This window comes from Phyllostomus discolor, chromosome 4, assembly GCF_004126475.2.
Source record: "Phyllostomus discolor isolate MPI-MPIP mPhyDis1 chromosome 4, mPhyDis1.pri.v3, whole genome shotgun sequence".
Taxonomy (NCBI): domain Eukaryota; kingdom Metazoa; phylum Chordata; class Mammalia; order Chiroptera; family Phyllostomidae; genus Phyllostomus; species Phyllostomus discolor.
In genome coordinates, this window is record NC_040906.2 from 205276424 (window position 1) to 205300578 (window position 24155).

At 63.7% G+C, this 24155-nt stretch overlaps 1 protein-coding gene across 3 annotated transcripts in view; it reads right to left on the minus strand.

Annotated features, from left to right (window-relative positions):
- Positions 1-3671: 3671 nt before the first annotated feature.
- AGPAT4 (1-acylglycerol-3-phosphate O-acyltransferase 4) overlaps positions 3672-24155 on the minus strand; it is an 81971-nt gene continuing 61487 nt past the window's right edge. For 2 of the 3 annotated variants that reach the window (XM_036024956.1, XM_036024957.1), the window contains 6 exons: positions 15734-15895; positions 15266-15419; positions 13804-13872; positions 12063-12138; positions 6959-7157; positions 3672-4200 (listed from right to left, as the gene is read on the minus strand). In XM_036024956.1, coding sequence (XP_035880849.1) covers positions 4106-4200; positions 6959-7157; positions 12063-12138; positions 13804-13872; positions 15266-15419; positions 15734-15895 — 755 coding nt within the window. In that variant the 3' untranslated portion in view covers positions 3672-4105. Of the gene's footprint in view, positions 4201-6958; positions 7158-12062; positions 12139-13803; positions 13907-15265; positions 15420-15733; positions 15896-24155 lie in introns of all 3 variants that reach the window. The other variant, XM_028504013.2, reaches the window with a different exon arrangement.

The following is a 24155-nucleotide window of genomic DNA, read 5'->3' on the forward strand; positions in this document are numbered from 1 at the left end:
CTGGTCGGCTCTGTGCACACTCTGCCCCTTTCCCTCCTCGCCGTGTGCAGACGCACGGCTGGAGTGGCGTTCCCAAACTCTTCATGCCCTCCCTTCGTTTCCCGGCATGGTGGGCGGCGCATGTTATTCAGCCCACCTCAGAAATCCAGAGGGTCACTACTGGGCAGCCCTGACTCCATGTCCCTACCGGTCACGGCCTTGTCCGTCCAGCAGGACGTGCCGGTGCCAGAAACTGAAAGAGTACTGAGTCACTCCCACGGGAGAAACGGGGCTGTTTGGGGCTCTCTCTCTAGAAGAGATACGTTCAAGGCAGAGACTGCATGAGTCTTACTCAGCGTGAAGCTCTCCTGATGCAGCCCCAGCACCTCGTTTCTAGATGTAGGAGCGATCTGAGTAGCTGCTTCCTGAATGCTTAAAAAAAATCCCAACCAAGGCCTTGCTGACTGATTCCGGAGAGCGTGGGGGAGAGAGTGAGTGAGAGGGAGAGAGACATCCATCGGCTGCCTCTCACATGCACCCTGACCACCAGGCACTGGCCCCGCACTCTCAGCAGGTGTGCTGACCAGGATTCGAACCCTGGCCCCGTTGGTTTACGGGAGTGACCCTCCGGGGAACTGAGCTGCACCGGCCAGAGCTCGATAAGTGCTTTGTGATGAGTCTGCAGCCTCCACGCTGTTGCAGGACGAGGCTGTGGGGCCGAGAAGCGCCTGGCCTGGACACGCTCTCCTTCCCCCGGGCACACACAGCCAAGGGGACTGGGTGTGTCCGCAGTGCTGCAGTTCATTTCGGCCACCTTGGGCTTGAGGGAGGTTTTCGTTCTTGCTTCAGGAAAGGGGGTGGGGAGACCACGGCGGGAACTCGTTGTTACAGCCTCTCAGTCAGCGTCCCCGTCACACGGTCTCCACTGAGCCCACTGGGGCCTGCCCTGCTGGAGGCCCCCGGAGCCGTCCGTGCCCGCCCTGGTGCTGTGCTCAGGACATGGACGCCCCCCGGGGGGAGCGCTCGCTCCTGCTGTTTCCCCCAGGCGTGGCGGCTCACACGGTTGGCGGTTGTCCACAGACGTCCGCTCCGCTGGTGACAGCTGCTGAGAGGGGCGGTGCGCGTCACCGGCCGAGGGACACAGGGAAGCGTGCCGGCCCTCTGCCGTCCCTGGGTGCACATCTCTGTGACAGCCTGTAGGACTCGGAGAGACAGGTGCGTCCACAGGTTGGCACGGGGGTGGTGACGGCGCCCCTCGGCCCTCGGTGCAGGGGCCTGTTGGGGGTAGGGGCGGGGGGACCTGGGGAGACTGCCTGCCACGCCCCCCCCCCTTTGTCTGGCATGTTCCTCAGGGAGGTGGATTGAGCCTCAGTCATCCTGGCCAAAAAAGAATGCTTTAAAAATGGTTTTCAATTACATCTCTGACGGTGTTTTTGGGGAATCTCCCTACTGCACTGCAGCCAGCTCCTCGTTCACCCGTGCTGCCACCGTGTCTCTCAGCAGACGCGGCAGGATCCAGAAGAGGGCTTCAGGCAGTGGGCCTGCGTCCCTAAAAGACTTTGGCAGAGGCCGCACATGGGGGAGGGGACTGCTTCACAATTCAGTGCGGGGCGCCCGGGCCGGCTGCTGACGTCCGTGCAGCCGGCGGCAGAGAGGAAGGCCAGCAGGAGTCCCAGGCCCCGGACACGGAAGCCAGCTCTCACCCCGAGTCTAGAACCCCTTCTCAGCGGGGGCGGGGGTTTGTCCCTGCCACCCTGTTTGCTCAGAGGAGGAGCTGGTGCACGGTGACCCAGGTGCCGTGCGGCCCGTGCATTGGAACTGAGAGCCGGCGGGGGGCGGCGGGGGGGGTGAGGCTGCCACCCCGGCGTGTCCTGGCGTGTCCCTCTGGAGACAGCGTGGAAGGACTCCTCCCCCCAGGCACTGGGAGACGGTGCCGCCCTCCGCCCTGGACGCGGCACTGGGGCGTCGCGTGTGCGCATGCGTGGGTCTCTCCCCGCGGGGTGTTGTCTGGCTCAGAGCCCACTCGGGGAAGAGCGAGATGTCTGTGGGCCCCTTGCACTGCCCGGCAGTGGGCAGCGGAGTGTGTGGTTAGAACGTAGACTGCACTGCGTCGAACTGGAGGACGGCCGTGAGGAAAATGGCACGTTTCTGGGCGCTTGGAGGTAATTCGTGGTCATTTTGGGAAGCAGCACCATGGAGGCGGCCTCTCGTCCTCACCTGTCACGGGCCAGGGTCTGGAAGTGCGTGCACACAGGTGGCCTGGCTTCCCCAGACAAGCCACGAGGGGGGGTGTCACCCCCATTCCGTAGGCAGCTGGGCCCAGGCCTTGCTCCGAGCTCCTCCCGTGGGGGTGGGGGTGCAGCTCAGAGTGTGGCCGGCACCCCCATGGCCTCACTCAGGGTCCCCAGGCTGGAACAGCCCCGCCTCCAGGTGCGAGGCAGCCACAGGATGCAGACCTCAGCCGCCCCGGGGGGCTCCCCATTTCCGGGCTCCTGCCCCCGCATCTGTCCTGTGTGCTTTGTGGAAGCCTGCATCCGGTCCGGGCCATGACCTCACATGGGAGGCACCCCTGCCTTCCGGGACAGTAGCAGGTGTCCAGGCTCAGGCCCTGGACTCATCGGTAGCCCCTCCCACAGCTCGGCCAGAGCTTGTGTTCCATGGCCGCAGGCGGGTGCCAGTGACCCGCCCGTCCTGAACCCAAACGGAGGTCCTCGTGGGCGCTCGGCACACCCGGCTGCGCGGGGGAAACTGCAGCCCTCGTCCTCGGGTCTGTGGTGGGCGCGCCCGCACACCTGAGCACACACCTGAGTGCATGGCTGAGTGGAAGACGCCTCTGACTGCAGCGGGCCTGGCCAGCTGCCGTGTGCACGCTCCTCCTGCCTCCCCCGGCCCGGCCAGACGGGCCTGTCCTGGGCACAGGCCCCTCCCACCAGCACTCGTGCCCGTGAGCCCCCGTGAGTCCTCGTGCCACTGCCCCTCCGTCAGAGGACCGTGTCCCGTCCCTGCTGCTCTCCTCTGGGACATGCCGCTGTGCTTTCTTGGTGTGCGTCTGGTGTCTGCGACTGCTGCAGTTCGCACAAGTCCTGCATGGGGGCCCTTCTCCAGGGACCGGGGGCCGCAGAGCCGAACTTCCCCAGAGCAGGAGTCTGGGCTTCCGGGAGGAAGGCAGCGGCCCAGGGCCCCGGCCCCCCCAGGGCCGGCTGCAGTCGGACCCTGCTGAGGAGCCCCTGGTGGGCCTGTGCGGTGCGCGTGCAAGGGGGGCCTGCGTGGTGTTGGTGTGTGCCGTGTCTGCCTGCTGCCCGGGTGCGGGGGAGGTAAGAGCAGCTCTCCGAGGCTGCAGAGCCCGGGTTTCAAGGTCAGGTTCTGCAGGGAGCTGGGCACGTCTCCGAGGCTCAGGGAGGGGAGGCCCCGCAGCAGGGAGACTGGGAAGCCCACAGCTGCCTTACAGGGGCCATCACTGCCCACCACGGGGACTGCCCAGCCGCCCCCCAGTGCCTATCGCCTCCCTCAAACTTGCGGGGTCCCGGCCTCACGTCTGATGTCAGTGGTCGGCACCTCTGCATGCCGAGCAAGCCCGCCCTCCGCTGGCGAGCCCCCAGGCCCCAAACTCCCGGCCCCACGGCAAGTGCAGGGCGGAAGGGGGTGGGTCTGTGCACGCACACACTGTGAAGGAGCCAAACACTTTGTTTTTGTGAGGCATAATTTAGTCATCTGGCCTACAGCACCTTCCCCTGTCTCGGTCTCTCTCTGGCCGTCAGGGTTACAGACAACAGGGCCGAAGGAGGCAGGGGACAGTCCCCCGGCTGCCACCCCTGCCCTCCCCACGCCGCACCCACGTCGGTGATCACAGGGCCAGGCCTGCCCAAGGCTGCACGTCAGCCAGCCTCACTGCGCTGTGTTCTTTCTCACACGCACACACACGCACAGAAAGAAAGAACTGGAGCCCACGCGAGCGAGTGGCGAGGAAGAGGTTTAAGCCCATCTCCAGCCCCGTCCGGTGGTGTGGAGACCACACTCCCCGCGCCCAGTGGGGGCTCTCCCAGCGCGGCCCCCGGCCCCACCGGGGCAGCCAGGCCGCGCCCACCAGGTCCCCAAGGTCCCCTCGGGCAGCTCGCGTCGTCCCGAGTCAGTCGTCGTGCCGCTGCCTGCTGTCGCCGTCGCCGTAGGCAGAGCCCTTGTCGATCTCCGTCACGCCGATCATCCACCGCACCCCCACGGACGCTGCGGAGACGGGAAGGGCGGGCGTCAGGAGGAGCCGCGGGGGCTCCGGGGGGCGGCCGAGACCCGCAGAAGGCAGGGGTCTGCACATCGGTCTCGGGCACCAGTGGGGGGCTGGCAGGCTTGGGTGCACGGTTACCCCGCGCCTGGGGCCCAGGTCTCGCTGGACTGGGGACGTGGAGAGGAACCGTGAGGCTGTTCCGCCGGCAGGCCTGACTCCTTCAGCACCACCGGCCGGGGGCAGACCTCGGGGAAGCCCGCCCTCCGGACCTGGGCTCCAGGGACTCCTGCCCCCCGTGATCCCCGAGGCTGCAGGGTGGGAGCCGGAGCCCCTTCAGGGGCGCTCCACACACCCGGAGCCCGGAGAGCGCGGCTGCCCAGACCCTGGCTCAGCGTGGAGCACGACTCCACACGGCTGCGGGGGCAAGCGTGAGAGCGGTGGGCGGGTGCAGCCCCCCGTGAGACACAGGCCCGACCACCCAGATGCTGAGGGCCGCCGCCCCTTGCAGGGCCAGGCTCGGCCGGTGGCCCGGGTGCACGAGCTCGCCTCACTCGGCTGGAGCGCCCGGCACCGACCCGCACCGCACGTGTGAGGATGGACAGGTTGGCGCACACGGGTCCAGAGCCATAGCTCTGGTCTGGGGACTCGAGGGGGAGCAGCTGGGACAGAGAATCCCCAGCCAGTGAGGCCACGCGCCCCACGGGTCCGTGCAAACGGGCAGATGGCAGCCTGGGGCCAGCTCTGGACGGACGGGCCCCCACCCACTGCTGTGCCGGGGAGACGGTGAGTTCACACTTGGGGGGGGTGAAGAGGAGCTGAGGCTCGGGGCCCCAGGCCCTGGGGAGCATGTTCAGCCTCTGCCTGGGCCCTGACCACACGGCAGGGAGCCTCCTTCAGGGGGCGCTGGGCTCTGCGTCCCCCTTCTGTCCCTCGCCAGGGGCCCTGGTGGCCACCGCTCCCCACACACTTGCCCGCCACACAGCGGTGGCCGCAGCACGGGTTGGGGGAGTTCCGTCGTAGGGGTTTCTGCATCCTCGTCTTTCTGTGCTCTCCATGCGTGTGGTGCTATTTTAACTTTTAACATTAAAATGTATCAGTTTCAGGAAAGGCAACATTAAAGATCCATTTTAGGGACCGTGGCCGGTTCGCCTGTCGCAGCCCCGCTACGGTCGGGAACTGGTGGGCTCGATCCAGGGGAGCGAGGTAGGTGTGTGTGGGGTGGACGGGGGCGGCCACGACCCGCCGGGAGAGGGCAGAGTCAGCGACTCCTCCGGGTGAGCGTGTGTGGGCGCACGTGTCTGAGACCGAGGACCGGGCCTCGGGGGCTCCCAGGGGCTTTGGGGGATCCCAGTGCTCCAAGCCCCTGCCCCGGTTCCTCTCCATCCCCCGCAGTGTGAACTCACCGGCTCCCCGGCACAACAGTGGGTTGGGGCTCCATCTGTCCAGAGGTGACCCCAGTATGACAGGGTACAGCCAACAGGGGGGACCCCAAATAGGGACTTGGAATGGGCCCCAGAACTCAGGGTGTCCAGGAAATATTAGGATGTCCTCCCGCCCCCTTCCCCCCACAGGTGTGGGTTGGGGAAGGGACACATGGAGCAGGGCCATTGAGAGCTGTTTTGCGTAGCAACAGCCTTGCAGCTAACCTCTGGTGGGGTCATTTAACATATCTATAACCTTTAACTGGTCACATAGCTAGGTTAAATAGCTGTGGCCATGCTCTGAGGCAGGGGGATGGAAGTAACTTCCCCACCAACACCTAACTGGAAGGCAACTCCCCCAAGTTAAAGCACCTGTGTGGGAGCTTGGAGAAGACTGGCTCCCTGACATGGGGCCACACCTGCCCAGACTCACGTGGCAGCCCAGGAAAGCTGGAGGGACAGGGGAGTGCTGGCAGGTGTAGCTGAGTGTGGGAGGAGTCGGAAATGGGGCTGCAGAGGAGGACTGGCGTGGGGATTTAAACCCAGATGCGGCAGCCATTGTGGGGAGAACCAAACGGTTTTGCCAGAGTGGGGACCCCTGCAGCTTTAGAAGGGGGAACCACCACCAGGCTTTAGCAGAGATCCTGGAGACACAGCTGATGGTGCCGGGAACCGAGGGAGGCCTACCAGCCAAGCACAGATTGCTGGGAAGAACTGGGGGCTGCCTGAGTCATGGGCTTCTATTTCTTTTCCCGATACGGTACCCCAGATTGGGCAAAGGGGGAAGGAAGGACTGTGTGTGTTTGTGGGTGTTTTAGGGGACTTTGGGATTTTGATGAAGACATTAGGTCACTACTTTAAGGTCTGTACAGCATTGAATAAACATTTCCTTCCCTTTTCACGAATCTCTGGCATTGAGAGACGTCTTCCCTATAAGGCGGTGGACATAACGAGCCTGGGGGGTTCCTTTCAGTAGCAGTCCATTGCCCTCGGCCCCCCTTGGCTCCTTGTGCTCTGTAACACCAGGCTACCACCTGCCGGTTTGCACGGACCCGTGGGGCGCATGGCCTCACTGGCCGGGGACTCCCTGTCCCAGCAGCTCCCCCTCGAGTCCCCGGACCAGGGCTGTGGCTCTGGACCCGTGTGCGCCAAGACCTGCAGACGCCAGTCACCACCCACCTGCCCTGGGGGCCCAACTCCGGTGGACACGGCCACCCCGCGGCCAGGGAGGGGGCGAGAGGCTGGACAGCCGGTGGAGTCCCAGGCCTGCAGACCCGGGGGAGGGAGCACGAGGCCGGGAGTGAAGTCGGCCCGCACTGTGGCCTGCCCCGCCACTCACCCACAAAGAAGACGAGGACGAAGCTGGCCAGCGTCAGAGACGACCCGCTGCTGACCATGCTGACCAGGAAGCGGAAGAAGGGCCAGAGCAGCAGCGAGGCCCAGAGCAGCCAGTTGAGCAGCGTCCAGGGCCGCCGAGGGGGCACCATGGGCGTCTCGGGGAAGGTGCCTGTCCTGCAGTACTGCTCCTGGAAGGCGTCCTGGGGACAGAGGGGGGCTCTCAGCGCTCTCCCGGGACACCCGGCTCCCGCGGGCCCCGCCGCTGAGGGGGCCGCCAGTGGTCCCCACAGAGCTCGGGGTGGGAGCACCCACAGGAGGTTCCTGTGGGCACGTAAGGGTCGTCCATCCCCTTCCCACAGTGACCGCTGGAGGGGCGGGGCCGCCGTAGCCTCTCACCGAGCCCAGGCCAGCCCGCGTCCCCCCTCGCCGGCTGCTTACTGCCCTGCCTGCCTGGGCTGGCGAGAAGCCCAAGGCCCAGCCTCCTGGGCAGGAGCGCCGTCCGCACGGGTTGGCGGGGGGATGCTGCCCCGGCCCCGCCCTGGGTGACCCCAGAGCAGGGTGGAGACCTGCGCCTCGGACAGGAGCCCGAGGCACCCACCCCACCACCCTGTGGGTGGCCTCCCCGCACGGGCTCACGTGGGCTCCAGGTGGTGGGGGGAGAGGCGCGGGGACGAGGCCAGGCCCAGGGTGGGTCCCAGCCTCTGGGGGACAGGGGCAGGCAGCCTTCTCAGATCAGAGTCAGCCGGCCCTGGGGGTTCCCTGCTTCTTCCTGCCGAAGGTGTCAGAGCACCCTGGGCTGACAGCACACCAGTGGTGTACCCCGGCTTACCCCAGTATACCCCGGCTTACCTCAGTTTACCCCGGCTTACCCCGGCCGTGTCTGGAAAACGAGCTTCCACCTGCCTCAAGTGCCGAGATGGAAATGGCCAAAGCACATCAATCCTACTTTTTTCCCCAATCAGGGTGTACGGGATAATATGCTTTTTGGACCACTCAGAGTCACTATTTTTTAAATTGGTCCACGAAACAGGCCATTTTAGGAGAACCTCTGGCCTCTCCCCCGGAGATCGGAGCTGCCTGTGCCCTCCCCAGGAGGTGCCCTCCCCGGGTGACTAGACCCGGAGGGTGGAGTATACGTGACCGTTTCGCGTGGCATGGGGGATGTGGCCCAGCTCCCACTCGGAAAGGCCAATGGGGAGTGAGGGCCTGGCACACGAGAGCCACACCCACGGACAGGTTCTCCCGTGGGGAATCAGGCCTGCATTGTACCTAGGCTGCAGTGAGGCTTGGTTTTGCTAAAACTCCCTCACCCTGGACTGAGGCAGCAAATGTTTACTGTGAATCTTTAGAAGCTCCCTAAAATCCGTGCTAAATCTCCCAAGTATGGAGTATAACCAATTCAACCACCTTTCCCCTTGGTCTGCAACATCCTTCTCTTTGAAGTAATTAGCAACATTCTTTCCTTTGTTATCTGTAAAAGGTGATCCCCTAGAGCGAACCTGTGCATGGTAAATGAGGACCGTCCTCATGTAATGTGCCCAGAAAAGCAGTAACAGCCTGTTCAGGCGGGGGTCCGGACTCTCTCTCTCACTCAGAGAGCGGCCACGCCGTCCGTTTTTCCCCACTGGACTCTGCAGTCCGTGTGCATTTGTCTCTCGCAGCCACAACCCATGGACCCCACGGGTCGGGGTCCGCATCAGTGGAGCCTTATGACCGGGGTTAGTGCCCTTGGTCCTGCGACCCCAGAGAGCCCCCTCCCTCTGTCCACCGTGTGTGGACACAGCAGCCGGGACGGGGGCTGGGACCAGTCAGACTGAGCTGTCGCCCTGAGCTCCGACTCCTAAACCCCGCCTCCAGAGCTGAGAGAAGTGAATTTGTGTCCGTGAGCCTCTGCTCCCCGTGCCTGGGCTCTGCGTCCCCCCCCAGCCACCCCGACCCTGGGCTCCTGGGACCCTGCACGCCCTGCGGCGCCCAATTTCAAGTTTTCACTGAGAGCGGCTCCTGCCTGACCCCTCCCGCAGGCCGCAGGCTGCAGGCCAGGAGGTGCTTGTAGCTACAAACGAGGAGCAGTTACACCAGGAAGGCCTGGGGAGAGATGTGTGGACCTGAGAACGCCCAGACCTGCAGGGAAGGTTCACAAAAACGAGCCAGACAGAGGAGGTGCCTGGAGACGGGGGACGGGCCTGGAAGCAGGATCCCTGCAGACGGAAAACACCTCGGAGAGCAGCGATTTGCCGCAGCTGTCACGCATTTGGGATTAAGGAGGGAAGGGAAGGAGTTCACGGGCAGGCGGGAGACAGTGGGCGGGCTGGGGGGCAGGATTATCCCAGGCAACAGCAGTACCTGCTGCTAGAGCAGGGGCGTCAAACTCATTGTCACCGGGGGCCACGTCAGCCTCTCGGTGGCCTTCAAAGGGCTGAGTGCAACATTAGGACCGTGTACATGTAACTGCTCCTCAACCAGGGGCAGGGAGCTTGGTGCTGCCGCTGGGGTGAAACAAGGTGTGGGGCTGGATTCTGCCTGCGGACCCTGTGTTCGCCGCCCGTGCTCCAGGGGGTGGCTCCTTCAGAGGTGCACTGACCTAGCTGCACAGAAACGACGGGCAGGGCTAGCGCAGGGCAGACACGGACCTCTCACCGAACCTTTCACTGAACGTCGGAGCTCTGGGGCACGAGCACCCATGGGACCTGCCCCGTTAGGAGTTTACAGTCGACATTTGGCAGACACTTCGCTTGTGCACGGAAGGGAAGTGAGGATTAAATGGAACCCCATGGCAGCAAGCTCGGCAGGCACCAACACCTGGGGCACGACGTGAGGTCCCAGCCCCACCGAGGCTCCTGGGAAAACAGGGTGGGCCCGGGAGCGACAGCGCTTCCCTCCCGGAGGTACAGCCGATGCACGCACGGCTCAGTGGCTGTGCCCACGGGGAAAAGCCAGCCTCCCGTGTCCATTCTCAGGGAACAAGCGGCCATCCCGGTCCTGGTCGGGGAAGAGGACCTGGCCGCCAGCCCCCAGCCTTGAGTGAAGAGCTGGGAGACGTGGGCAAATCATGTCCTTTTCCAGACCTTGATTTAACTAACCTGAGAGCTGTGAACTAGGTGGCTGCCTGCGGAGCCCCTTCCACATTGAACGCTGTCATTTTAATGCAAATGCCGTTGCAAGAAAAACATCCTGAGACTATGGGGGGGGGGGGGGGGAAGGAGCCTCTGCACTAAAGCCCAGGGCCCCCTGCGCAGTCACCGCGCTGCACCTGCCTCCACGCAGGTGGGCCGAGTGAGAACGAGCTCCCGCCTCCCCACAGGTGGGCCAATCAGGAATAAGCTCCCGCCTCCACACAGGTGGGCCAATCAGGAATAAGCTCCCACCTCCACACAGGTGCGCCAGTCCCTTTGCTTTGAGGGGTTACGGGGCTGCATTTGCTGTTGGTTTTTGTGGCTCCTTACAAAAGGATTCCCTTCTTAGGCCTTTTCTGACCATATTTTTGTTTTTGCTAATAGTGATATTTTTTATATCACCTAAACCAGCGATTTCCAACCACTGTCACCTCACAACACACATAAACTAATTACTAAAATTCTGTGGCACACCAAAATATATCTTTTTTGATCTGACAAAGTATCCGTTTGATTCATTCGCACCAGGCGGCTACCGTTGCGTTGGCTGTTGCCATTTTTCTATTTGACACTCTAGGGAGGAGAGCTCGGGGCCCCCGACTAAACAGCCAGGTGCCGCGTGTTTTAGGAACTCTGGCGCGCACCTGCGGAGCCTCGCTGCCCTGGATGATTCCACGGGAAACTGGCACGAGGAGAGCGCCGCCTCGTGAGCAAACCCGCGGGGAAGCACTCACATCGTGCTTCCGTCCGGGCCCAGGCGCGCAGCAGCAGCACGGGACCCTGAGAACCTGGAACCCCGTTAAAAACGTGAGCGCTCGCAGCCCCTAGTGCCGCCCGGGCCTCCTGCAAACAGTCTCGGAGCGCGAGGCCCAGGCGTTCACGCGGCCACGTGTTCCGCCGACACGTGACTAGTCCCTGCTTCCTGGCGTCAGAGGGGACTGGAGAGCTGTGCCCAGAACCACCCAGAAGAGAGACCCAAAGGGCTTGTCCCGGGAGCGGCGTGCCAGAGGCATCATGGGGAAAAGCGCGCGCCCCTGGGAAAGACAGCAGCAGCTCGCCGCGAGAATCTCGCAGCTTCGTGCAGAACACTGAGTGCGTTCGTGAGAGCGTCTCTGCTTCATCGGGTCCTGGCGATCGGACCGAGACCCCGAAACCTCCTCAAGCTCGGTCTCGAGTTCTGGTTCCCCCCGCGAGGGGGCCCAGAACGCCCTGAGCGAGGACCGGGCAGAGAAGACAGCACGTGCCCCGCGGCCGGGGAGTCTGGGAGTTGGGGCAGGGGCAGCAGAGCCGCCGAATGGGTTTGGTTCTAGATAACGAGCCCGTTTGGGCCTCACGTGCACGAAGGGCCAGAATTCAGCGTTTCCGGGGCGACGAAACGCCTTCCTCGCCAGGTGGAAGCCACACCTGCCTACCTCCGTGAGGTCGGGCGGTCGGGCCCAGCACGGATGAGCTCCCTCTGCCCTGCGCACGTCCCAGAGGAGAGGAGAACGCACGGAGAGACGAGGCCGTGCTCAGAGGGGGGGAAGAGAGAGTGGGGGGCCCTGGGCCACCCCAGGCCGGGGGCGGGGCGGGCCCTGCAGAGATCGAACCCGCCCAGCTGGACCTCCTAGGCGCCTTCCTGCTCGTGCCCGCGGTGCTTGGAGACCACACGGGCAGCGGGGTTGCAGATCCCGGAGCCGGCGAGCCCCTGTGACCGCGGAGGGATACACCCCACCCCAGGAACATGCTGCCTCGGGGAGAGCCAGGGCTGCCCGGGCCATCGCGGCCTTTTCTGCCCACTAAACCCATAACGTGCTTGCGCGCTCTCAGTGACGCCCCCCACAGCACACTTTGCTCTCTTCCCCGTTGCTGAGCCGAGGGTCAGCTCCAGGGCCGTTGCTTACGAGGGTGTGAGACCTCGCCCCCGGAGGGAAAGGCCCCCCCCACCGCACACCTGCTCTGCCCCCCCCAAGTGGGTGCTCGGAGCCCGCGGAGCCGCCGCGTGGCACTGACCTTCTCCTGGTAGAGCCGGTGGAGCCAGGCCGCGCACGCGCCCTCGTCCTCGGGGACTTCCTCCAGGGGGATCCGCCTGCAAGGCAGAGAGCGGAGCTGGCAGGAGCCCGGCGCCAGGGCCCGCCCACCCACCGTGCCTCGGACTTCCGGCCTCCTCTATGCAGGTGGCTGGGTCCTGGGGCTGTGAGGGGGGTAATTCAGCTGCTAGGAAACGGGGAGCCCCCATCTGCACGGGGGAACCCCGGCGGGAACGAAATCCTGGCCCAGGGCAGAAGGACCAAGCAGGCTCTACCCTCTCAGGTCTTCCCCACCCCCCACGGAGAGGCCCATCAAGGGCAGCTGCCTCGGTTTCCCCACGAGGCAGCCTGGGAAGCACCGAGTCCAGCTGACAAGGTGCAGGTACTTTCCCCCTCCAGGTAACGACCTGGCGCTAGTGGCCAGGTGTCCCCCATCAGCGGTCCAGGGCCTGGCGGGCAGCGTCGGGGCAGACTGACTGTGGGGGTTCTGCGGACCTCAGGGACGTGGCCTGTGTCCTGAGGAGCGAACGCCCCCCAGGGTGGGAGAAACCAGGGGACCCTCCCAGGCCCAGCGGCTTGAGACAGCCTTCCGAGGTGCTGGCAAGGGCTGAGGTATGGGTGCCCCCGAGGGTGGGCCAGGCAGGGCTGCGGTGCCCCTCCCCGGCGCGCACCTGAGCGCCCAGGGGCCAGGGGCCTGAGCAGGGCCTAGTGGGGCCGAGGTCCTCCTGCATACTGACTGCTCTGGGTTCCCCCCAAACACCCCGGCCCTGCTGGCCCCCTGAGCGGAGGGCCTGCCGGGTGTTGTCAGAACCCAGGGGGCAGCCTCACTTCCCTTTGGGAAGGAGGGTGCATCTCCTGTCCCCGGGCCTTACACGGAGCGATAGGGCAGACAGCAGACTGCGGCATCGATGGAGAAACTTATGGATGATACTTATGATGCTTCTTTCCTGTTTTTAAGGGGGAACCAGCGTTGCTTTGAGGTAGAAAGCCAAGTAACTCAGGCTGCTGTCTGCTGGTGCAAGGTCCAGCTCTTCCTGCAGCCCGGGTGGGTGACCAGCCACTGGACTTCCCTTACGCTGTGCTGTCCCTTAGCATCTCTGGGGTCTTAAGTCATCAGGATGTCACTGAACACGTGGCCAGCTCTCCAACAGTGGGCGTGTTGAATCATTAAAAAAAAAAAAATCCAGTCTGAGCCCTGTCACATGGGATGTTAGCGTGTGAATGAGTCACCGTTGTCTCACTGTCCGATGTCATCTTCCAGTGGTTTCCAGGGCCAGACATTCTCGAGTTGATAAACAGGCAGAGGGAACTGGTTTGTCCAACACCTTGCCAGGTGTTTCCAACAAAACCCTACCAGCTTGGACTGGAGCACGTGGGTGAGGCACCACTAGGGCGGTTCTCTCGGCGTCCAGGCCTCCCCGGGAATTGCGCATGCGCTTCTCTGTCCAACCGGGGGTCCGTGACACCATCCCTTCACACCTGGTCTTAAAATGACGGCAAAACACCCACTTCCGCTGCCCAGCCCGGGTGCCACGATCTGGAGGTGTCGGCGAGAGAGGACCAGGAGGGGGCACAGCTCACCCCAGTGTCCCCAACAGGGCGCGTGCCTTTCAAACGCACAGCTCGAACGCAGACCGCAGCACGGCTGCGGCCGGGAAGACTGGACAGGCCCCGCCCCCCCAGGAGGGGGGCTGCGGGCGGAGACGGGAACCGCCCCCACTCACCTGACGTATAAATCTGCGTGGTATTTCTTTCCGTTCAGGACGCCCAGCAGGGTGGGGTTTTCGTTATTTCTGAAATTGAGTGTACAGTCATATACAGCTGAAACTATAAAAAAATAAAACAAATACAAAGCAGTATAGAGCGTGTGAGCCGAGGCCGGTTCTGCAGACACACACATTGGAACACAGTCATCGGGTGCTAGCGGGTGGCGGCCGAGCCGGGGGCCACCGGCCTCTCCTCCGTGCTGTCCGCCCTTGACCGAGTGCCCCGGCTGAGTGCGCCCCCTGCTGTGGGGCCAGAAAAGCACACTAGGGCTTCCGGCCGGAGGAAACCAGGGCGTTGCTGAGGTCAGGGGCGTGGGAAGTGGCACCTGGATGTCCCGCCTGGGTGTCCAACGACCAACGCCAGTGCTTAAATGGGCCGACAGTACGACTGGTCGGTCAGAAGCACGCTCTCACAAGGCATGTCTGAGCCGGGGCAGCACCGCCCTTGAGGGTAGCCCTAACCCTAACCCTAACCCCTAGAAAACCAGGACTGCTAGGCATGGGAGGAGGGTGCTGGGCGTTCTTATGGCACGGAGTTATGGCCCCTTCACATGTGGCCAAAAAACAGGGAGGACATTAATGCTTTTGTTGGGGAGGGCAGTGCCACAGAAGGCCACTTGCCATCCACACTCCAGCCTCTGACTCCAACCCCCGAGCACTGGGGACTCCTAGGGTGCAGGGGAGACCCGGGGGCCAGGCCCAAGGACGAGACTGTGTGGACAGAGAGCCACGTCCGACTGCTGTGTCTCTTCTCTCTGGGGTAGCGTCCACCTGCACCCCCATATAGCCAGACACCAGGAGACTCTGGGGGAGGCTGAGCCGCCCCAGACCCCCAGCTCCACCCTTCTGGCCCCTTTGGAGAGGAGGGATGGGGGCCTTTGGGGGGAGAGCTGGTCCCCCGGCAGGAAAAGAACAAAGAATGGCGTTTCTGATCTGGAGGGACAGGCTGAGCAGCAGTTACGGCTGCTACTTTCTTTCTCACCTACAGTGACTTAGGGCTCCCAGCGCAGAGGGCCAGCTGCCGCACATGACAGGCTCACAGAGTGCGTCCTCTGGGGGCAGTGGTGCCAGCAGATGAGCAGGCAATGCACACAAAACCGGGTGGGCGAGACCCCGGGCTTCCCCATGGTGCACAGCCATGCAGTACCGGTGCTGAGCAGTGGAGGGCAGTGTTGCCTCAGTGTGAGTGTGAGCACCTGCGTGTGCACTTGCATGCAGGCAGCGGCCACACCTCCCACCCCAGGTGCCTGGCCCCTGGCTAGCCACGTGTGCACCGGCCACCCTCGCCCCCTCCCCTCCCAGCTGCTCCTGGGGTCGGCTAGCAATCAGCCCTGTGGGGACCCAGCAGTGCAGTGCCTGTCGGGGTGTGGGCTGGTGTTCCTCGCTGCAGCGGGGCGGCCGCGCCCGGGGTCGTCCTTACCTACATTTCTCAGACTCCTCACGGTGACCGCGAAGCCCTTGGTGCGCGGCAGCAGGTGGTGCTTGAGGCTGGGCAGCCCCTTGGCCTGGGCCACCTGCATGCTGATCTGGTGCTTCTTCTCTGTGAACCGCGTGCCCTCGCAGTGGATCAGGAACTGCAGGGGACAGGCCAGGGTCACATGGCACCCCAGGTGCCACACCCCCCCCCCATCGCATGCCCGAGCCACACGTGTTCCTGGAGAAACCTCTGGGGCGTGGCCAGAGGGGGGGACGGCCTGACAGCTGTGCCTGCCCCTGTCCTCCCGGTGAACCCAGATGCCGCCGACCTCTGCTGGCAGCTGGGCGCTGCCCAGTGTGTGTGTGAGTGTCCGTGTGTGTGTGTGTGTGTGTGGGGGGTGACGAGAGCACCCTGGGGCGGGCGCACCGGCCGCTGGGTGCGGGGGTGGTGGCTGCCATGGGCCTTACGTACGAAGTACTTCTCGGGGTAGTCGCGGAGGTGCAGCAGGCTCCTGGCGACGGTCGTGCGGTCCTGCTCCCACTTGCGCGTGCAGAAGACCATCTCTGTGAAGTACCACATCCAGCCGATGATCGGGACGTAGGCCAGCTCCTTCTTGGCCAGGACCTTGGAGCCCTGAAGCGGAGGAGGGGCCCGGGGCGGGGTGTCAGGGAGAGGGCAGTGGGCATCGCATTGTCTCCTCGTTTCCCCAGAAAGAGAGGGTGCACGGCCACTGGGAGAGCCTGAGGGGACCGTCCGGAGCACAGGACAGCAAGAGGCACTCCCTGCTGGTCAGCCAGAGGTCAAGGTTGTGCCAAGTCAGCCCCGTGTGGGGCAGGGAGGGTGGGCGTTCGGGTGGGCACTGGGGGCGGTCAGGAACATTAAGGGTTTCAGGTGGTCGCCATTGCTTCTGCGGGCTGAGCCTGTCGTGAGTTGCAACGGCACTTTACCAACCCTTTCCGTCAACTCCCTCGACCCCCAGGCAACCTGCGCACCCCGCAGGGCCAGCATCGCCCTCCTTTCGGAGACGAGGGAACAGGGGTGCCCGGCCACCAGGGAGCTCACCACCTCTCCCTTTGCCAGTGTCTCCTGAAGGCTGAGGCTGGTGCCCTGGGCTGCTGGCATGGGTCCCTGGCCGGCTGCGCCAGGCTGCACGGCTGCCCCCGGACTGGGGAGACCAGGATCCAGTGGGGGCAGGGGGCAGGCAAGGGAGACACAGAAACGGCTTTTTAACAGTGGATTTGGGTTCTATATCTTCACCCCTAGTTTTGGAATTGGCCAAGATGCTCCGTGAAATAGCCATCCCTGGCCAATGGCACAGGTGGCTGAGGTGGTGACATGGACAGTCAGGGTGGCCCAAGCTGGGCTCCTGGTGACAGGTGTCTGGTTATGGAACCCGCGGGGCCCAGAGGCCAGAAGAGTGGTGCTCCAGCACGGCCCTCCCTCCTCTTCCCAGTCGCCTCGGCAACCGTCACAAAGTCCCAGCTCGCAGAGGCACGAGGCCACGCATGCCCCCGTGCAGACGGGAAGAAGACGCAAACAGCCATTGATGCTTTTACCCTTTTTTTCCATGCGTTCCCCAGAGGAGGAAGAAAAAACAGACACCTTTCAGGTTTAGTGTCTCTGTGTTATTTATGGCTTTTTGCTTTCCCCCCAAAAATCTAACAGGCGAATTCTCTCGAGAAGCAAGCCTTGAGGTACCCGTGGGTCAAGGACTCGTCGTGAGTGAGGCGAGGGCTCCCCTCGTGCGGGCACAGGCGACCAAACGGAGGCTCAGAGATGTTAAGTGACTTGCTCAGCGTCACACAGCTGCAGCAGGGGAAGCTGAGACACTAGGCCGGGTGGGCTGTCAGAGGCCGAAGTCCACGGCAAACACTAACGAAGGTTCCTGGGTCAGACGCCGGCCCCGCCCCGACGGCCCCTGTTTCCTGCTCTTTGATCGCGCTCTCCATTTAGTTCTAAAGGCAACATGCTCAGTACCAGGGTGACTACGAGTGATGGCAGCCCAGGGTCCCCTGGGCCCCTTAACTTAGTGTGGACAAATGACCCGGTCCTGGGTGAGGCGGCTCGGAGGTCTGTTCGGGGGTGCGAGTGTCCTGGGGCTTCTGGGAAGACTTGGATCCCCGAGAAGAGGGGAGACGGCCGGCAGGCCTGGCTGGGTTTTCCACCGTGAACATGGTTGCTGGGGACGTCGCGGTTTTGCTGGTCACGTGGCAACCCCGAGACAACAGCCTAGAAATGCTGAGGCCATCGGGGCCGCCACCATGGAGGCACCCAGCTGCAGCCCCATGGTCCTCTGAGGTGAGGAACGTCCTCAGGGCGGAAGCCCCCGATCCAGGTGCGTGGCATCTCGAGCCAACCAGGGCCTGCAGGACGGCTGGGACTGCGTCAGCCACGTGACCGCGAGAACCCTCCCCCGTCTTCAGCCTTGGCCTTCCAGCTTGGGGTTCAGGTCGGACAGGCAGGCGCGTCATCCTGCTGTCTCCCACCATAACGAGAAGGAAAGGCCGGTCCCTCAAATGCACGAACACACACAGCCTTGGGACGTGCCCTGCCCCCCCCCCACCCCCGCCACGGCCATTTGAAAGCTCATCCACTGTGTGTGCACTGGGAGTTTCTGGTCATGGAGGGTGGGGGGTCCCCCGCCCAGCCCCTCAGCCCCCCTTGGCCAGCAGGGGTTGCCCCGTGGGCCCTGCTTCCGTCACTCCTGCCGCCTCCCTGCTCACGGCCTTTGCGATGGAAACAAAGCCCAGAATCCTCACCGGGGAACTGGACTCGCCTTCCTGATAGGTGAAGGCTATTTTTAAAAATGACATGTGCCTGAACTCATTCCAAAAATAACACGTGGCACTGTTAAAGTTGTGAGAGATGACCTGCTCCATCCCCACGAGGGGACCACGCGCTCCGGGCCACGGCTGTGGGGTCTGGCGGGGGGCGGCCCTGTGCCGCGCCACCCTGCCTGCCAGGGAAGGGGACTCTCAGGTGGGTCCTGCCCGCGGCTCCATCTCCGTGAGCCACGGGGGCCTCAGGGGTCAGCCTTCGCTGACCCACCGAGAGGACACGGCGGCTTTGACAGTGATGTGGGTCCAAGTGCAGCCCCGAGCAGTGAGCTCGAGGGCCCACATGCTTGTCACTGTTCTGCCTCATTAGGCCACTCACTGTAAGCCACCGGAATGCCCCCAGGGGAACCGCTCGAGGAACTGCAGCCCCTGCAGGGCGCAGGACCATGCACCCCCTGGTGCTGCAGGGTGAAGTCGCGCCTGGGCCCGAGGGCCCTGCCTGCTCCGCCACCTGTGCTCGTGAACCCACTTTCATTGCATTCCCGGGGCTCGTTTCCTGCACGCACTGCCCCCGGCAGCTGTCACACGGCAACAGGCGAGTCCTGGTGACAGGGGAGACAATGTGGCTCCCGGAGGCTGAACTACGCCCTCTCTGAGCTGTCGCGGACAACGCCTGCCAGTCCTGGTCTGGGAGCCCCCTCTGTGGGTTTCCCGCGAGCACGGATGGCCACGGAAATGCTGGTTACGTAACGCTGCCTCTCTAAAGGACCTGGGGCCGCAGCTGGGTCCCCCGGGTGACGGGGAAAGGGTGAAACGGGAGGAACAGCAGGGGCTCCAGCCCGGTGGTCACAGCAGGAGCGACCTTCAGGTTTAACTAGAGGGCCCTGCAGTCCATCAGAAAACCACTTCTCCGTGTCCCCCTCATGGCTCCACCTCTAAGGAGTGGCCGGCGTCAGCACGTCCTTCTTCCGGAGCCCAGCTGAGGCTCTGCGTCGCCAGGGGGACCGGCAGGGGGGCCCAGGCTCGTCTCTGCCTTTGTGTTGTGTTAGGATGTCTTTCCACTTCACACCCACGTGTTACCGTTAGGCCTAGGCCTTGATATGGGTTACGTGTACGTGATACGTGAGATTTTTGACATATGAGGGCTCCCAAGTCCCGGAAACGCTGCTGGGCTTCCTCCCCTCACCAGGACCTCATGAAGAGCTTCTGAATCAGACGGTCCTGGTTCTTTTAACCTGGCTCCGCCATGGCCCAGCTGACTGTGTGACTCTGGGGACACTTAACCTGCCTGAGCCTCAGTTTTTGTGGCTGTGTTACCAGGACAATCATCCCTCGACGTGTGGCTGTAAAGGTCTCGTAACACATGGAAACACACTGAAGTGCAGAGTTGAGACCCTACACACGGGTGTTAAATAATGTGCAGCTGCTGTTATCCCCCGGGTAAGCACACGGCTGAACGTTTCTGAGTTCCACCCATTCCCTGAGCCACGCCTCCACGTGTAGTGACAGCAACAGGCTGCATCTGTCACAGACCCTGGAGCTGGCACTGCCAGCCAACTGATCAACCCCCATACAGTGTCTGCAGGCTGCTGGAAAGAGCTGCTTTAAGAACACACGGAGACCCCGCCCACTCCACCCCGAGATGGCGTGGCTCTCGTCTCCGTGAGATACGCTGGTGGGATCGGGACCCTCCGGGTAAGGACGGCTCCAACAGGGCTGCTGCCCACTGGCACGATGGAACTGTGAAGCGCTGGTGGCGGGTTCGTGACACGGTTGGGACGGGGAGAGCATGCCCATCAGTCCCCGTTCCGTGACGCCCCCACCTCCTCTGACCGCCCTGAGGGATGGTGGGGAGCACCGTCGGGGGCTGAGACGCTGTGCGCCAGACGGCCCCGCCTCCAGCCGCTGCCTCCTCCCGCACCGGTGGCCGCTCCTGCAGCCTCACCAGCGTGGTCACCCGTCAGTCACTTGGGTTCGCCCGGTTTACTTATTTCCACTAAACACACAAAATATCTGAATGGGGCATCTTAAGTGAAACTTCGGAGACTCGAATACGAAGTGGGCTGAAACATCCACACGTCACCTCTGAATTTCTTCCTGACCGTGCGCTAGAGAGACGGTCACAGATGTGTGAGCCACAGGTCCTTGGGGACCAGCAAGTCGACCGCAGCTCAGCCTCTGTTGGCACGTGTGGTACGTGAACCTCGAAACTGTCCTGTCTGTGCAACGGGTATTTGTTAAATCCCTCCCCTGTGCTGGGCGTGTGCCGGGTGCTGGGCGTGTGCCGGGTGCTGGGCGTGCAGCGATGGACAGGATCACCCATGGCCCCGAGGTGCTGGCTCCAAGTCTTGTGGGAAGAGAGGAACAGGAAGCCAGCGACGTCTGTGTTACGTCTCTGCCCCCAACTCTGTGACTCAGTAGCTGAACGGACAGACGCACTCTCCATCAGGAGGAGGCAGGGACGGAGCGGCCGGGACCGGGACCGGAGCTGGCAGTCCTTCTCCGCAGCGAGTGCAGGGGACGAGACCGGAGCTCAGCGTGACTCACCAGGGGCGTGTGTGCGTGCGCACCAGAAGGTGACAGACTCGGTTCGTGCCAACTAGGGGAACGCAGACTCGGCCTGACTCTGCTCACGCCGCGTCTCTCTCCTGCCTCCTCCCTCTGCTGACGCTGCAGGAGGAAACGGGGAGACCCGACACCACCCGGCCAGTCTCGAGAACTGGAAACAGAGTGAATGACGTTCCACAGTGAGTCACGGCCACGGGGGAATGCGCTGTGGAACACCAACGCGCTGTGGAACACCCGGAGAGTCTACTTCTCGCAGACTGGAGATAAACGTGAATCCTGGTGGAAGTCCGGCAGAACGTCCCAGATGCTCTCGCTCTGGCTCTGGCTCACATCTCCCCACCAGTGCCCCCTCCTGGGTGCAGAGGAGGGGCAGGGAGCCAAGGGGCATGTGGGGACCACCAGGGGGTCTTGGGCCGCTGGGTCGGGGCTCCAGAACCAAACAGAGGAGAGAGGTGCTCCCTGCACAGGCCCCGCCCCCTGTCCCTGGGTGCAGACCCCGGTGACCCCTTCTATTCCGAAGGGCAGCCTGAGTCCTTCCGGGGGTGGCCCAGGACGAGGGCAACAGGGCAGAAGACATGCCAGGGCGGGGTGGGTGGGGGATCGGGCTCCCCGAGTGCAGGGGACAATGGGAGGGCATTCCTGGTCCAGCACCCTCTCCACCGTGGGTCTCTAACACACAGTCATGGCTCGATGGCAGCACAGGCAGGGGGGACGGTGGCGAGTGTGACAAGGGGGCGTTGGTGGCATTGCCAGTGGGCAGGACGTTGTGGGAAGAGGGGGGACACCAGGGCAGCGAGTGCTTGGATCGCATTGTAGCAGGGGACGGGCTTGGCTCATGGGAGGCGTTGCCGGGGGTCCAGGCGGCGAAATGGCAGGGCGGATCCTCGCGGGTCTGACCCCCACCGGTCTCGGTGAGGCCCGTGCTCATGCTTCCGGGTGCCACTGGGGGCCAGCTGGGTGTCACCCCCGTCCTCCCACCCCTGCGGCCTGCAGCCAACACACGCCCCCTTCACCATGGCCCTCGGTGACCCCGCTGTGCGGCAGGCCCAGCGCCCTTCTCCGCCGTCCTCGCACGGAGGGGACTGCATCCTTCAGTCCACCGTGGTGTCTGCACCACGCCCAGCACAGGGCCTGCCGCAGCGCACACCCGCCAGGCACTCCTGCTGGAGACGCATCCCAGGACTCACGATGACCGACCGACGACGGCTCTCGCTCTCCATCCTCCGGTGCTGACAGTGGCCCTCAGTGCACGACACCCCACAGAGCGCCCTCCGCTTAGGGACAGGCATGCTACTCGCCTCCAGGGACAAAGAAACGCAGCACCAATGCCACCTGTCTCCAGGCGGAGCTGGAACGGATCCCCTCGGTGACCCTTCCTGAGCAGGGAACACGTCGGTCTCCCGCTGACTGTGGTGTGACCTGCCCCGCGCCGGCCCTGGGGGCCTGCCTCCTGGTGCTCCTGCCTCAAGGGCTCCCGGACTCTGTTCTCACGCAGAGAGTATGACCCACGCGGTTACTCAAAGGCTGTGGCTTCGGCCCTGGGTGCCTCCTCCTCTCTCTTGCAGCACACACCCCAAGGCAAGCCAGGCCAGGCGCCAGGTTGGGGGGGAACCCGGAGAAGAGGCCCCGGGGGCGGGGGCGGCCCCAGAGCAGACACACAGGTCCCAGAGCATGCGCACGGAGGCAGACACGCTCTCCCTGTCCCCCTCAGCCCATCAGGACAGGTCTGGCCTGCACCGCGAAGGGACCGCTCCGAGGGGACCAAAGCCTGCAGGGACCACACGGGCCCTTGGAAACCTACAGGTGACCAACCTTTTGTCATCTCTGGGCCACACTGGAAGAAGAAGAGTTGTCTTGGCCCAAGCATTAAATATGTTGCAAAAAAAATCTCCTCTCGTTTTAAGTAAATGTATGATTTTGTGTTGCGCTGCATTCATAGCCATCCTGGGCTGCTTGCGGCCCACGGGCCCCAGGTCGGATGCCCCAAGAATGCAGACTTCACTCGCTCCAGCGTAAATGCCCTTCCACTTGGGCCGCTTCACGTGAAGAAGGGAAACGCCCCGTCAGGAACCTGCCTCCCGCCTCGTCTCGCAGAGCAAGCCCTCCTGACCCCAGGGCAGCCTCACCGCCACGCGTTATTTTTACAGGGAGATGACGCCGATGACTTGCGTGAAGGCCATCGGAGACCCAAGGTGCTGCTGGACTAAGACTATAACAAGATGGCCTTCCCACGCCTCCCAGGGGCGGGTCACTTTGGGAGGTGGCCATGCCCTGGCCCGACCCCGGCTGCCCCTGAGGACACACAGAGGGTGAACCGCTCCTGGTCCGAGGAGAGGACATGTCCCTCGGAGCTCAGAGTCGGACAGCTGCCCCCTGAGGTGCCCGGCCCCTGGCAAGGTCCCCGCACGCCCCCTGCACCTCCCCTGGTGGCACCTGCTTCCACTCTGCACTTCGCTTCGGCAGAGTTCGTGCGGCCCCAGCCCCCCCCCCCCCCCCACCGGCTGTTGGTCCAGTGCCTGGGGACTGGGGACAGTGTCACGTGTGGCCCCTCTGTCCCCTCACCATAGTTCTGTGGTTTTCAGGGCTCCCTGGCTCCGGCAGGCGAGCAGGGGAGATGCGTCGTCCCGGCCGAAGAGCTGAGGCCTGCCTGTGTCGCGCTGCGCGGAGTCCCCGAAAACCCCTCCGCACCCAAGAACGGGCTCCAGGTGCAGCGGCCACACGCGCACCCTTCTACACGTGGCCTCAGCCGTCTGGTTTCTGTCTGAGGAAGCAACCAGGCCCTGTTGGCACGGGGTGCCCGTGGGGAGTGAAGGCCGTGGCAGGGACGGGTCGACACTGGCGTGTTCGGGTCTGTTCCCGGAAATGTGTGCAAGCACACCCACGCACACCGACACTGGGTCAGGGCTGGAGTGGAGACCAGAACACCGGCAGGGAAACTGGGCCGGAGGGCCAGAGGGCCAGTTATTTCCTGGAAGTCCTTTCGGCGCCAGCACCCACGGGTGCTCAGGTTGCTAGGAGCCATGGGGCGGTGACAGTGACGGTGATTTAGGGTGCGGCTGCACCTCCTGGAAAACTAAGACCTTCGAGACCTTTGGGTGGCGTAACTGCCTAATAACAACCATCGTTTGTCCCACAGACGTTAGCGGGATGTGTTTCGTTGCAAACGTCCTTCTCTCTCCTTTTGCTCCAAGTTGAAGAAAATACACGTGTGTGAGAAGCACGCATGAAACGTGCCCCACGGGCATCTCAAACCCCTCGGCCAAGGGTCTTCCTGCACAGGCCGAGGCCGACAGGCCCCACCCTCTGCTGCCCCCTCGGAGGGTCTCAGGCACCGCGGGGCCCAGGCGCACCAGGACTCCAGGCACCGGCCCCACGGGCTCCGGCCCCATCTGCTTGCCGGGTCTTCTGTTCCCTGCACCCCAACACTCCGATGCCCTCCGCAGGGGCCGCCAAAGACAGGCGCGAGGAGAGCAGCCCTCCCGTCTGTCTGCGGGGAATCGCCCCCACGTCAGGGACCTGCCGTCACAGCCTCTCGGAGCCCCAGGCCA